This window comes from Xenopus laevis, chromosome 9_10L, assembly GCF_017654675.1.
Source record: "Xenopus laevis strain J_2021 chromosome 9_10L, Xenopus_laevis_v10.1, whole genome shotgun sequence".
Lineage (NCBI taxonomy): Eukaryota > Metazoa > Chordata > Amphibia > Anura > Pipidae > Xenopus > Xenopus laevis.
In genome coordinates, this window is record NC_054387.1 from 25,700,044 (window position 1) to 25,711,567 (window position 11,524).

The 11,524-nt window shown below is 42.0% G+C and overlaps 1 protein-coding gene across 6 annotated transcripts; it reads right to left on the bottom strand.

Moving 5' to 3' along the window:
* Positions 1-1,294: 1,294 nt before the first annotated feature.
* On the bottom strand, positions 1,295-10,846 carry LOC121398120 (targeting protein for Xklp2-B-like). Of its 6 annotated transcripts, none has more exons than XM_041576717.1 (9): positions 10,802-10,846; positions 8,867-8,982; positions 7,311-7,453; positions 6,001-6,072; positions 5,753-5,843; positions 3,871-4,005; positions 3,211-3,332; positions 2,141-2,298; positions 1,295-2,060 (listed from the first exon to the last, which is right to left on the bottom strand). In XM_041576717.1, exons 3-9 carry the CDS (start codon positions 7,441-7,443, stop codon positions 1,695-1,697), a joined length of 1,077 nt encoding a protein of 358 aa, XP_041432651.1. In that variant the 5' UTR covers positions 7,444-7,453; positions 8,867-8,982; positions 10,802-10,846; the 3' UTR covers positions 1,295-1,694. The 6 variants fall into 6 exon arrangements, with proteins under 6 accessions (XP_041432651.1, XP_041432655.1, XP_041432652.1 ...); XM_041576721.1 differs by lacking the exon at positions 10,802-10,846 and having other exon boundaries at positions 1,295-1,899; positions 1,932-2,060; positions 8,867-9,426; XM_041576718.1 differs by lacking the exon at positions 10,802-10,846 and adding an exon at positions 4,045-4,053 and having other exon boundaries at positions 3,871-3,975; positions 8,867-9,424.
* Positions 10,847-11,524: the final 678 nt, after the last annotated feature.

Sequence of the window (11,524 nt, forward strand, 5' to 3'; positions counted from 1 at the left end):
CACTCCGGTGTTTTTTCTGGAGACGGTAATATTATGGATATTTAGACAGAATGTGAACAAGGTCACACAGCTAGATGGCGGGTTGAAGAAAACACTGTGCAAATAATGCCTACAAGGTCAACGTATACACTACTACAGCGGTGGATACGGATTACGTAAAATATATTATGGCTGCTTGAAAAAGTCACTCCGGTGTTTTTTCTGGAGACGGTAATATTATGGATATTTAGACAGAATGTGAACAAGGTCACACAGCTAGATGGCGGGTTGAAGAAAACAGTGTGCAAATAATGCCTACAAGGTCAACGTATACACTACTACAGCGGTGGATACGGATTACGTAAAATATATTATGGCTGCTTGAAAAAAGTCACTCCGGTGTTTTTTCTGGAGACGGTAATATTATGGATATTTAGACAGAATGTGAACAAGGTCACACAGCTAGATGGCGGGTTGAAGAAAACACTGTGCAAATAATGCCTACAGGGCAAATAATGCCTAAAAGGTCAACTTATACACTACTACAGCGGTAGTAAAATAAAAAAAAGTAAAATAAAAAAAATGAATATTAAAAAAAAAAAAATTAAAGTTGGTGCTGCTGAACTACTAGGAGCAGCAGATTAGCACACCAGTCCCACTCCCCAACACTGCTAGACTAATAGCACTGGGCTCTTATAGTAGTAGTAGTAGTAGTAGTAAAACAACAAAAAAATAAATAAAAGCAGTCCTTACAAGGACTACTGTTATTGCAGCAGTCAGCAGATGAGATCAGAAGCAGGACAGCTGCCACTGCAGCTACATACAGAGCACTGCAGTAGAAGGTAGATTACTAGCCAGCAAAGCTACCTAAGCTAAAATGTCCCTCAAACCCCTGCAGACTTCTGTCCCTCCAATAACAGAGCAGTATCAAAACGATTACTAGCCAGCAAACTTTCAACTGTCCCTGAAATCACCAACAGGCAGCAGCTCTCTCCCTACACTATCTCTTCAGCACACACAGGCAGAGTGAAAAAACGCTGCAGGGCTTCGGTTTTTATAGGGAAGGGGAGTGGTCCAGGGGAGAGCTTCCTGATTGGCTGCCATGTACCTGCTGGTCTGGGGTGAGAGGGCAAAAAAAAGCGCCAACAATGGCGAACCCAAAATGGCGAACGTCGCGCGACGTTCGCGAACTTCTGGCGAGCGCGAACACCCGATGTTCGCGCGAACAAGTTCGCCGGCGAACAGTTCGCGACATCTCTACTGATTAGTACGTAATTCGGATTATTGGTACATAGCAGCACAGAAACCAGCACAATTAGCATCATAATTTATTCACCAGCTTCGTAATATCAGTTAACAGTCTTACCTATTTTCTGATTTGTGAAAACTCCTACGTTTAGCTTCTAAACAGCTGCTCAAAGCTCACTGAGCATGTGCGTGTAAAAGACTTTTAACAAAATCAAAGATAGGGAGTTCCTGTGACAAGTTTGAAATCACTGCTATAGAGATGCTGAACTTTTAGGCTGGTTCAATAAGTTCAGCATATAAAATATGGCATTTTTAGCCATATTTTGTTTTAGGGTTCAGTTCTCTTTTAAGCACTGTGGCTTGTTCACTGGGAGGGACCTCCTGGTATGGAAGGCCTCATTGGGGCACACACATTTTCTTAATAAGGTGACTATAGCACTCTATAGGGGACTTTGCTTTAAAAAATGCTATTGTTTCCCCCAACTGCTCTGAAGGCCTGCACCTCCGGTAGGTGAAATTTTTTTTGCTGATCTTTGATTAGCCTTCCCAAACTCAAAAGTCACCCTCCGCCTATGATCCACTTGTCTCTTTTCTAAAAGTTTGGGTTTAAATAGGACCCTGTAATGTGGCGTACGAGTGGCTTTGATAACAGGCACCTCCTCTTCCTCGAGCTCCCTCTGGTGGCCATGCAGGCAATAAGGTGCGGGAGTTCTTTTGGAGAAAGATATAACCTTTTCAGCACTGGATTCCAAAGCCTCCTCACGCTTTCGTTTTTTTCCCTGTGACAGGTTGAAGGGTTTTGGGATTGTGTATCCTCGTTTAGGAATCTGAACCTGTGGGTACAGCCCAAGTAAATTACATTTGTGCTCCCACACAACAAATCCAATGATAACCCCCACACTGCTAAACTCACCGATAGCGGTTGGTGTCTCCTTAGTGATGCAACAAATTTCACCATGTTACAGTCATTTCTCTCAGGTTGATTGGAACCATGCTCAAGTTGATCATTGGTTTTACAGAGAAAATCCACTGGTTTTGTGACTGGAGGGTCACCATTATTCCAAGACTGACCTGAGACACAGAAGGGGGGGGGTGAAGCCATGCAATAGACACAGAGCCAATTAGTTATACCCTCATATTGTACTGTCTAAAACACTGTGGTACAGAGGCCCTAAGTTTTACCAGTGTTTAATCCATATCCACTTTAAATCACACCCATGTTACCACAAGAATTTTTAAGACCATATCCAAGTTCAGGGTGGTAGCACATCAAAGAACAAAAAAACAAAACGATTGGTGCTCACTGCAGGGATATCACTCATCACGAATATGTGAAACATTAAAGTCATTTTAAGACATACCCTTAAATCCATATGCCTCCTCCCCTGTGGATAACACAGTACATGATTAAATACCTTAGGGGCCCTTAATAACTTCCAAATGCTAACAAACCCCCAGAACAAATGCTACCAGGCTCATGTCCCACAAGTAGCATAGGGCAGGCAGAGTATGGCACACACAGGGAGCATGGGGCAGGCAGAGTATGGCACACACAGGGAACATAGGGCAGGCAGAGTATGGCACACACAAGGATCATAGAGCATGAAGAGTATGGCCGACACAGGGAGCATGGGGAAGGCAGAATACTGCAGGAGACAGAAACCTATCAGGACCACTTTAAAATGAACAGTTAATACAGTGCTTCACAGTACTGGAGGCCCTCCAGCAGTTTGAATGAGATGTGAACAGTGCAGGGCTTTACAGGTGTGAACAGTACCGGACTGTGAACAAAAGAGGTGTTACAGATGTGAACAATACAGGGGGATTACACCAGTTAGACAGCATTGGTCAAATGAGAAAAAATATGGCTCCTGCCTACCATATGTACAAATACAAAAGGAATGTTCTGAGTACAGTATGAGGGTATATCTTATTTTGTACACAGTCAGGAAAATATAGTCGCTCCCACCAACAGGTACACACCTGCTCTAGTTATGGCAGCTTTCATGGAATGCTCATTTTTCTTGAGATTCTTTTGAAGTTCTTGTATCTTCTCAAGCTCTTGCTGTTCTGCAATTTTAGGCTTCACCAGCACATTCCTACTCCTGAAAAGAAACTTGTATGACATATGTAAATAGGCAATGACACATATCTACTGGGAACCAATCCATTAGGCTCCAGCACTGTACAACTTGGTGGTTATTTTACAGTAATAATCATGTAGTCAGGAGCAGTGCTGAACTAATGTTCCCCTCAACTTGGATGGAGACAGCTGTAATATATTCTCCACAAAGGTATAATAGGATCAGAGAAGATATATGGATTTATTTAGGGTAATATAGATAGACAAGGCTGTGACTCACATGAGCCTTTCAAAAGGGCGATTCTTTATTTGCATCCAAGTTAACAGCCCAGCAGCCTTTTCCCATAAAGGGCAATATGGATCTTGATATCAGTGGTTTGTAGCTTTGCTGAGCATGAAACCCCCACCGCACCATACATGCATGAGACAGATATTCTTTCCTGAGCAGGTTGAGTTACTGGGCCCCAGCAGAGAATGGTAACAAATCATTTCTACAGACTTCAGCAGGAAGGAAAGTGGTCAGTCACTGGGGCTGATGAAGTTTCAGTAGCCATACATACCCCTTTAGTTTGCACAGCGGGGAGTCAGCCTGTGGTGGCTCATTCTCAAGATCTGACTCTCTCATTTTTATGAGAAGCTTTTCCCGATGCTTCCTGGACATGAGCCTTGGATGGAGAAAAATCCGTATGTTGGCGCTATATAAATACATGTTAATAATAATAATAATAATGAGCCTGGTTGATCTGTTGGAGGGAGAAATGAGGATAGGTGAGAAAAGCAAGATAACATGGCATAGCAGAAATCGGATTTCACTGTATTGAAAGGAAACAACCCCTTAAACATTACAGGTTTCAAAACATAAAAACAAAATATATGTAAAAACGCTGCTTTATCTAAAGGAAAAAAAAATAGGGTACAGATGGATAAATAATGGCATAGCAGAACCTATATGAAGAGGGAGTGTGTTAAAAAACATGGGACAGAAAGAGGAAAGAAAAAATCAAAAGCAGAGAAAACGCCAAAGGAAAATTAGTCCTTTAAAAGAGAAGTAAACAACAGAAGGAGCAGCAAAATGAGAAGTGCTTGTGTGCCAGTACCACTGCTTCTCATTGTATAATCTTTTTAGTGCAGGAACACTTTAAGTGTTTGAAATGTAGGCCTTTAAGTAACACCAAAAAATGTAAGTGTTTTAAAGTAATGAAAATATCGTGTACTGTTGCCCTGCACTGGTAAAACTGATCTGTTTGCTTCAGAAACACTACTATAGTTTATATAAACTAACTGCTGGGGTGGAGATTGAAAAAAGGCTATATGGCACAGGTTAAATAGTGGATAACAGATAACACCATTATGTTCTACAGCAGGGGTAGGCAACCCCAGGCTCCGGAGCCTCATGCGGCTCTTTATCCTGCGGCTTTGCTTGACATGTCATCTATACAGCCCTCACACCTGCTGGCGGCTTCTTGAGTGTGCGACCGCGGTAAGCTAGCGGTCAGCTTATCGCGGTAGCACACTCAGGAAGCCGCCAGCAGGTGCGAGGGCTGTACAGACGACCCTGGAGTGACAGGCAAGACCGAGCCGCAGCAATATGATTCATCATGGTCCTTACCACGGTCACACACTCAAGACAAGACACGCAAGACAACAGAGGGAAAATCATCATGGAGCTTCAGAAACAGAAGTCACATTAAACAGATGAGAACAGTAGCATTTAATAGGGCTATTCAGTGTTTAATTTATTTCAAAGTAGGCCTACACATACACACTGCACTTCTGTTTGTTGTATTCTGTTGTTGTAACAGTTAACATTAAAAAAAAGGTTACAACTTTTAAAAGTTTATAAACTGTGTTATGTTTTGCGGCTCCAGACTATTTTTCTTTAGTGGAAGAGGGGGCAAAATGGCTCTTTTGATAGTAAAGGTTGCTGACCCCTGTTCTACAGAGTATATTAGCTATCTGTTGTGTAACCTGAGCCTTTTCTCAGGTTACTCCCCCATTGCTACACAGCAGCTTATTTGTATTAGGGATGCACCGAATCCACTATTTTGGATTCGGCCGAACCCCCAAATCCTTCGCGATAGATTCGGCCGAATACGAATCCTGCTGAAAAAGGCAGAATCCCAAACTCAATCCTGGATTTGGTGCCTCCCTAATTTATATAAACTATAGTAGTGGTTCTGAAGCAAACACAGCAGTGTTACCAGTGCAGGGCAACACTGCATTATATTTGTATTACTTTAAAACACTTTTTTGATGTTACTGTTCCTTTAAACAGGTTTAGTCTTATAATCTTAATCAAGATCAAAAACATCTGCTGCTTATTCTATTCATCCAGTGTCTAGTGTTTCTAATGAATCTGTAAAATATGACAGATAAAGCAAACTACTGTGACACAGGTACACAGCATTGTCCCCAAGCCCAAAAAAAAAAAAAACAACTTACCGCATTGACGGAGATTTCACATCACAAAAATGTATAGTACTCTTGGAGACTGCCTCCTTTGAAAGGGTTGTCAACACCTTGCGCTTGTGTTCTGTTAAAGGAAACAGACTTGTTTAACTGGAGCAGCCTAATGCCCCCTGCCAATTGTAAGGCTGCTTCTTTAGAACATGCTAATATATTCATGCTGCACTGTATCAGCATTGGGGTCCCTTACACTCCCAGCAGAAACACATTTATTTGTCACTTACCAGAATTCACAGCAGAAGTTTCAAAGCGTGGCCTCTGGTTTGGGGGAGTATTAAGTGCATTGGTCACTCTGTCTGCAGAACAAAAATTGGCAACAGATTACATATGTGGTATAAACTGGTCCTCAGGCCAAGTCCACCAAGCCACTTGGATAGATGTCCAGTTAGGGGGTGAATGCCCATTTGATTTTATGCTTCCAGGAATATCTAGAAGATCAGAGAGTGGGGTCTGGAAGTGAGCACTTATGTTGCTGGAACTATGGGCGAATTCCCAATTCACCAATGTTTTATATATCAAATCTTATGTCCAAAGGGCCCTGACCTCCAAGTGGGGCTTGAACCTAAAAGTCAGACAACTACTATTAGCGAAGTAGCCCAGGAGTCCATGCCACTGACACTCAATTACATCATGCATTTGGAGCTAGGTTACAATAAAGACATTAGGGGTGACCCTTATATCCTTGGTAACCAATCAGAATGGGCAGACTATAGAGTAGATGTTCCCACACTGTAGGACATGGAAACAACCTTGGAAGGCATCATCAATTGAATGAAGATAATTTCTCAGTGGCTGTGTCAGTTTTTTTTAACTTAATTTCTTGGTTCAGGGCTATTTTTGTATTGGTAGCTCTTCCTACACAAGTAAGTCCTATATGCAGGCAGCAGTACTGTAAAGAGAAGACATGGAAAGAGCATAAGGATTGGAGAGTAGGGTAGAGCAAGTGGGGATTATTAGAGAAAACCAACAGAGATCAAGAGGGCCTAAATGTACAAATGAAAATGGCAGAAGAGGGGAAGCAACAGAATGAGATGAGGGGCCCAGATGTGTTTAGGTAGAGAGAGAGGTACAGCTATGCACCTAGCAATGCTCCTATTAGAAAATAAAGGGCACACGTGGGCACTGGAAATCAGAAACAAAGGACATGGCACACACAGGAGTTAACAGCTAAAAGGATCTACAATACAGGTGCGCATAGAGTCCCTCCTTACAACATATAAGTATGTTGGTGTAGGGAGCCTGCCCAAATGTTAAGCAACTCAGGGAGTCTGAGCAAAGAAAATCTGAGCTATGCAAATGTGAGGGAGGAGTCAAGGCACTAGAGAGGCTGCCACACGGAGAGTTCTAACCCAAAGAATGAAACAAGGGTGCACTCAAACAGCCAGGGGAAGGCTCACCCAGGGGATAGTCTGCACCTCCAGCAGCACTCATGCCAAACACTTCATCACATTCAATATACAGATCCCCCCAACCCAATTCCCAGCCAATACTTGACTCTACGCCCCTCCCATTCTAGATCCCCAAGGAATCTCACCTAACCAGGAGTCAGCATTGTGATCCTCATGGAAAGAACTAAAGTTAATGTATGTAGAAGGGGCATCAAAGGTGTAGGGATCCAGCATGTCTGCCATAGCAACTGGGCCACTTACAGGAAACTGTCTCACCATTGCACTGTACCTGTGAGAAGATGATGCCAAACCGGGCATTACTGGGACTGACAGGGGATTATACCAGCAATTCTACTATTCCCTCCGCACATCCCTGAAATAGCCCTCGTACGTGTTTACTCTAAATATCCCACCCAGAATACCATATCCCTGTATTATCCAGTCGGCACCCCATATTTATGTATATGCCAGTAAGCAGCCCATATGCTTGTATATTCCAGTCAGCATCCCATTTGCTTATATAACCCAGTCAGCACCCCATATCATTATATATATCCTAGTCAGAACCCCATATCCGTACGGAACACAGTCTGCATCCCATATCCTTATATAACCGAGTCAGTACTATCCTTATATAACCCAGTCAGCACCCTTTATCATTATATGTCCCAAGCAGCAACCCATATCCTTAAATAACCCAGTCAGCACCACATATCCTTAAATAACCCAGTCTGCATCCCATATTCTTACAGAACCAAGTCAGCACCCCCTATCCTTATATTACCCATTCAACACTATCCTTATGTAACCCAGTCAGCAGCCCCTATCCTTCTATAACCCACTCTGCACCCCATATCCTTATATAAGCCAGTCTGCATCCCATATGCTTACAGAACCCAGTCAGCAGCCCGTATCCTTATATAACCCAGTCAACACCCCATATCCTTAAATATATACTAGTCAGAACCCCATATCCTTACAGAACCCAGGCTGCATCCCATATCCTTAGATAACCGAGTCAGCAACCCATATCATTAAATGTCCCAATCAGCAACCCATATCCTTAAATAACCCAGTCAGTACCCCATATACTTATATAACCCAGTCTGTATCCCATATGCTTACAGGACCCAGTCAGCACCCCATATACTTATATGTATATCCTAGTCAGAACCCTATATCTTAACAGAACCCAGTCTGCATCCCCTATCCTTATATAACCCAGTCAGCAACCCATACCCTTAAATAACCCAGTCAGTACCCCATATACTTATATAACCCAGTCTGCATCTCATATGCTTACAGAACCCAGTCAGCACCCTCTATCCTTATATATATCCTAGTCACAACACCATATCCTTATAGTACTCAGTCTGCATCCCCTATCCTTATATAACCCAGTCAGCAACCCATATCATTAAATGTCCCAATCAGCACCCCCTATCCTTATATAAGCCAGTCAGCACCCCATATCATTATATATATCCTAGTCAGAACCCCATATCTTTACAGAACCCAGGCTGCATCCCATATCCTTAGATAACCCATTCAACACTGTCCTTCTATAACCCAGTCTGCATCCTATATCCTTACAGGACCCAGTCAGCACCCACTATCCCCTGCACCACATATCCTTCTATAGTCAGCATCCCGGATGAGGAAACAAACCCAACCCACGCAGCATAACACAAACACTCCATACCTTCGTTACCAGGTTAAATAGAGAACGCCGTCAAACAGACCAATCGCCCCACTTGACGTCACCGAACGCTCCGATTGGATGCAATTGGACGAATTGGAGGGCACGCACACAGGTTGCTAGGAAATGTAAAACAACTAGATAGCCGGATAAACATCTCTCGTGGTTCATTAGAAGATTGTGGTCGTTAGCTATATTGTATATAGAGCTATATTACATTAAAATTACTTGTGGAGGATGGGAAAATGTAGTAAGGAAGTTTCCGCAACCCTAAAAGATTGTTTTTGTTTTTTTTCCTTTTGATCCTGATCATGATAAAAGTTGGGATCTTGGATTTTGTTAGAAGTGTCAGTGGCCCAGCACATGCTCCCTGTGCTTTGGGCAACTGTAGGGAAGACAGTGTTGGACTGGGATGCCAGAGGACCACCAGAAAGCCTTAGACCTTGGGCTCACCGAAAAACCTAAGACAGTGGACCGTTCCAAACTATTATTCCTCCTCTCCTCACTCAACCTCTTTATTTTCCTACTTTTTTATATATACTTACAATATTGTCCCATTATTAAGCATTTTCCCCCAAAAAGAAATAGGGAATGACCATGAAATAGGCCAAATGTTTAGAAACAAGAGGGCCCACTAACACCTGGACCCCCCGGGAGTTTTCCTGGTATCCCGGTGGGCCAGTTCGACACTGGCTGAGGCAGTTGTACATAAAAAAAAGTGTTCAGTGGGTATCATTTGTGAATCTGCCACTATGCCATTCTACTATTAATTCTGGGGGGTATTATACATGGAATTGACTCTGTGCCATTTTACTATGAATTCTGAGGGTATTATACATGGAATTGCCTCTTTTTCATTCCAATATGAATTCTGGGGGGTATTATACATGGAATTGCCTCTGTGCCATTCTAATATTAATTCTGGGGGGTATTATACATAGGATTGCCTCTGTGCCATTCTAATATGAATTCTGGGGGTATTATACATGGAATTGCCTCTATGCCATTCTAATATGAATTCTGGGGGTATTATACATGGAATTGCCTCTGTGCCATTCTAATATTAATTCTGGGGGTATTATACATAGAATTGCCTCTGTGCCATTCTAATATGAATTCTGGGGGGTATTATACATGGAATTGCCTCTGTGCCATTCTAATATGAATTCTGGGGGTATTATACATGGAATTGCCTCTTTGCCATTCTAATGTGAATTCTGGGGGTATTATACATGGAATTGCCTCTGTGCCATTCTACTATGAATTCTGGGGCTATTATACATGGAATTGCCACTGTGCCATTCTAATATTAATTCTGGGGTATAATACATGGAATTGCCTCAGTGCCATTCTACTATGAATTCTGGGCTATTATACATGGGAATTGCCACTGTGCCATTTTAATATGAATTCTGGGGGGTATTATACATATAATTGTCTCTGTGCCATTTTAACATGAATTCTGGGGGTTTTATACATAAAATTGCCTATGTGCCATGATTCTTCTATGAATTCTGGGGGTATTATACATGGAGTTGCCTCCGTGCCATTCTAATGTGAATTCTGGGGGTATTATACATGGAATTGTCTCTTTAACAAACAAGGGAAAGTTGTGCTCACCACTATTTTTTAAAACTATTAGGCGGGGGGTGCAATGAGGCTGTGACCACAAAATACATATAGAAAAATACAAGAGTCCTCTGCACTCAACCCATTATCAATATATTTAAGACAGAGACATTTTGTACATACTGCTACTGAAAAATGCCTTACCCTTTAAACAAAACAGGGATTGTTTGTCCTTATATTGCAATATATATAAGCTGGCCAACTACGTCAAAGTCATCCCATATCCGGCCAGTCCTGTGCTCAATTTTATCTGATTCATTAAGAATTCTATTGCTTCATTATACATTTTACAAAGGGACTAAGTTTTACCTGCAACTTACTAGCTGCTTTCAAAGTAAAACTCCCAAACTTGGCTGCCCTTTTATTAGACACCAGTGGGATCACCTGACTATAGCTGGGAAGGGTGGGAGCTACAACATGGAGCTGGTCACTGCTCCGGTATAACTATAACAAACAAGGGAAAGTTGTGCTCACCACTATTTTTTAAAACCATTAGGCGGGGGGCAATGAGGCTGTGACCACAAAATACATATAGACAAATACAAGAGTCCTCTGCACTCAACCCATTATCAATATATTTAAGACAAGAGACATTTTGTGCATACTGCTACTGAAAAATGCCTTACCCTTTAGACAAAACAGCTCCCACCCTTCCCAGCTATAGTCAGGTGATTCCACTGGTGTCTAATAAAAGGGCAGCCAAGTATGGGAGTTTTACTTTGAAAGCAGCTAGTAAGTAAAAACTTCACTTTGTAAAATGAAGCAATAGAATTCTTAATGAATCAGATAAAATTGAGCGTAGGACTGGCCAGATATGGGATGACTTTGACGTAGTTGGCCAGCTTACATATATTGCAATATATGGACAAACAATCCTTGTTTTGTTTAAAGGGTAAGGCATTTTTCAGTAGCAGAATGCACAAAATGTCTCTTGTCTTAAATATATTGATAATGGGTTGAGTGCAGAGGACTCTTGTATTTGTGGAATTGTCTCTTTGCCATTCTACCATGAATTCTGGGGGTATTATACAT

Coding starts and splice junctions, on each gene's coding strand:
- LOC121398120 (XM_041576717.1), bottom strand. CDS start 7,443: ATGGTGAGACAGTTTCCTGTAAGTGGCCCAGTTGCTATGGCAGACATG. Junction 3,333..3,870: donor CCGCTGTGCAAACTAAAGGG/GTATGTATGGCT, acceptor GTTTCTTTTCAG/GAGTAGGAATGTGCTGGTGA. Junction 2,061..2,140: donor GGAGACACCAACCGCTATCG/GTGAGTTTAGCA, acceptor CTGTACCCACAG/GTTCAGATTCCTAAACGAGG.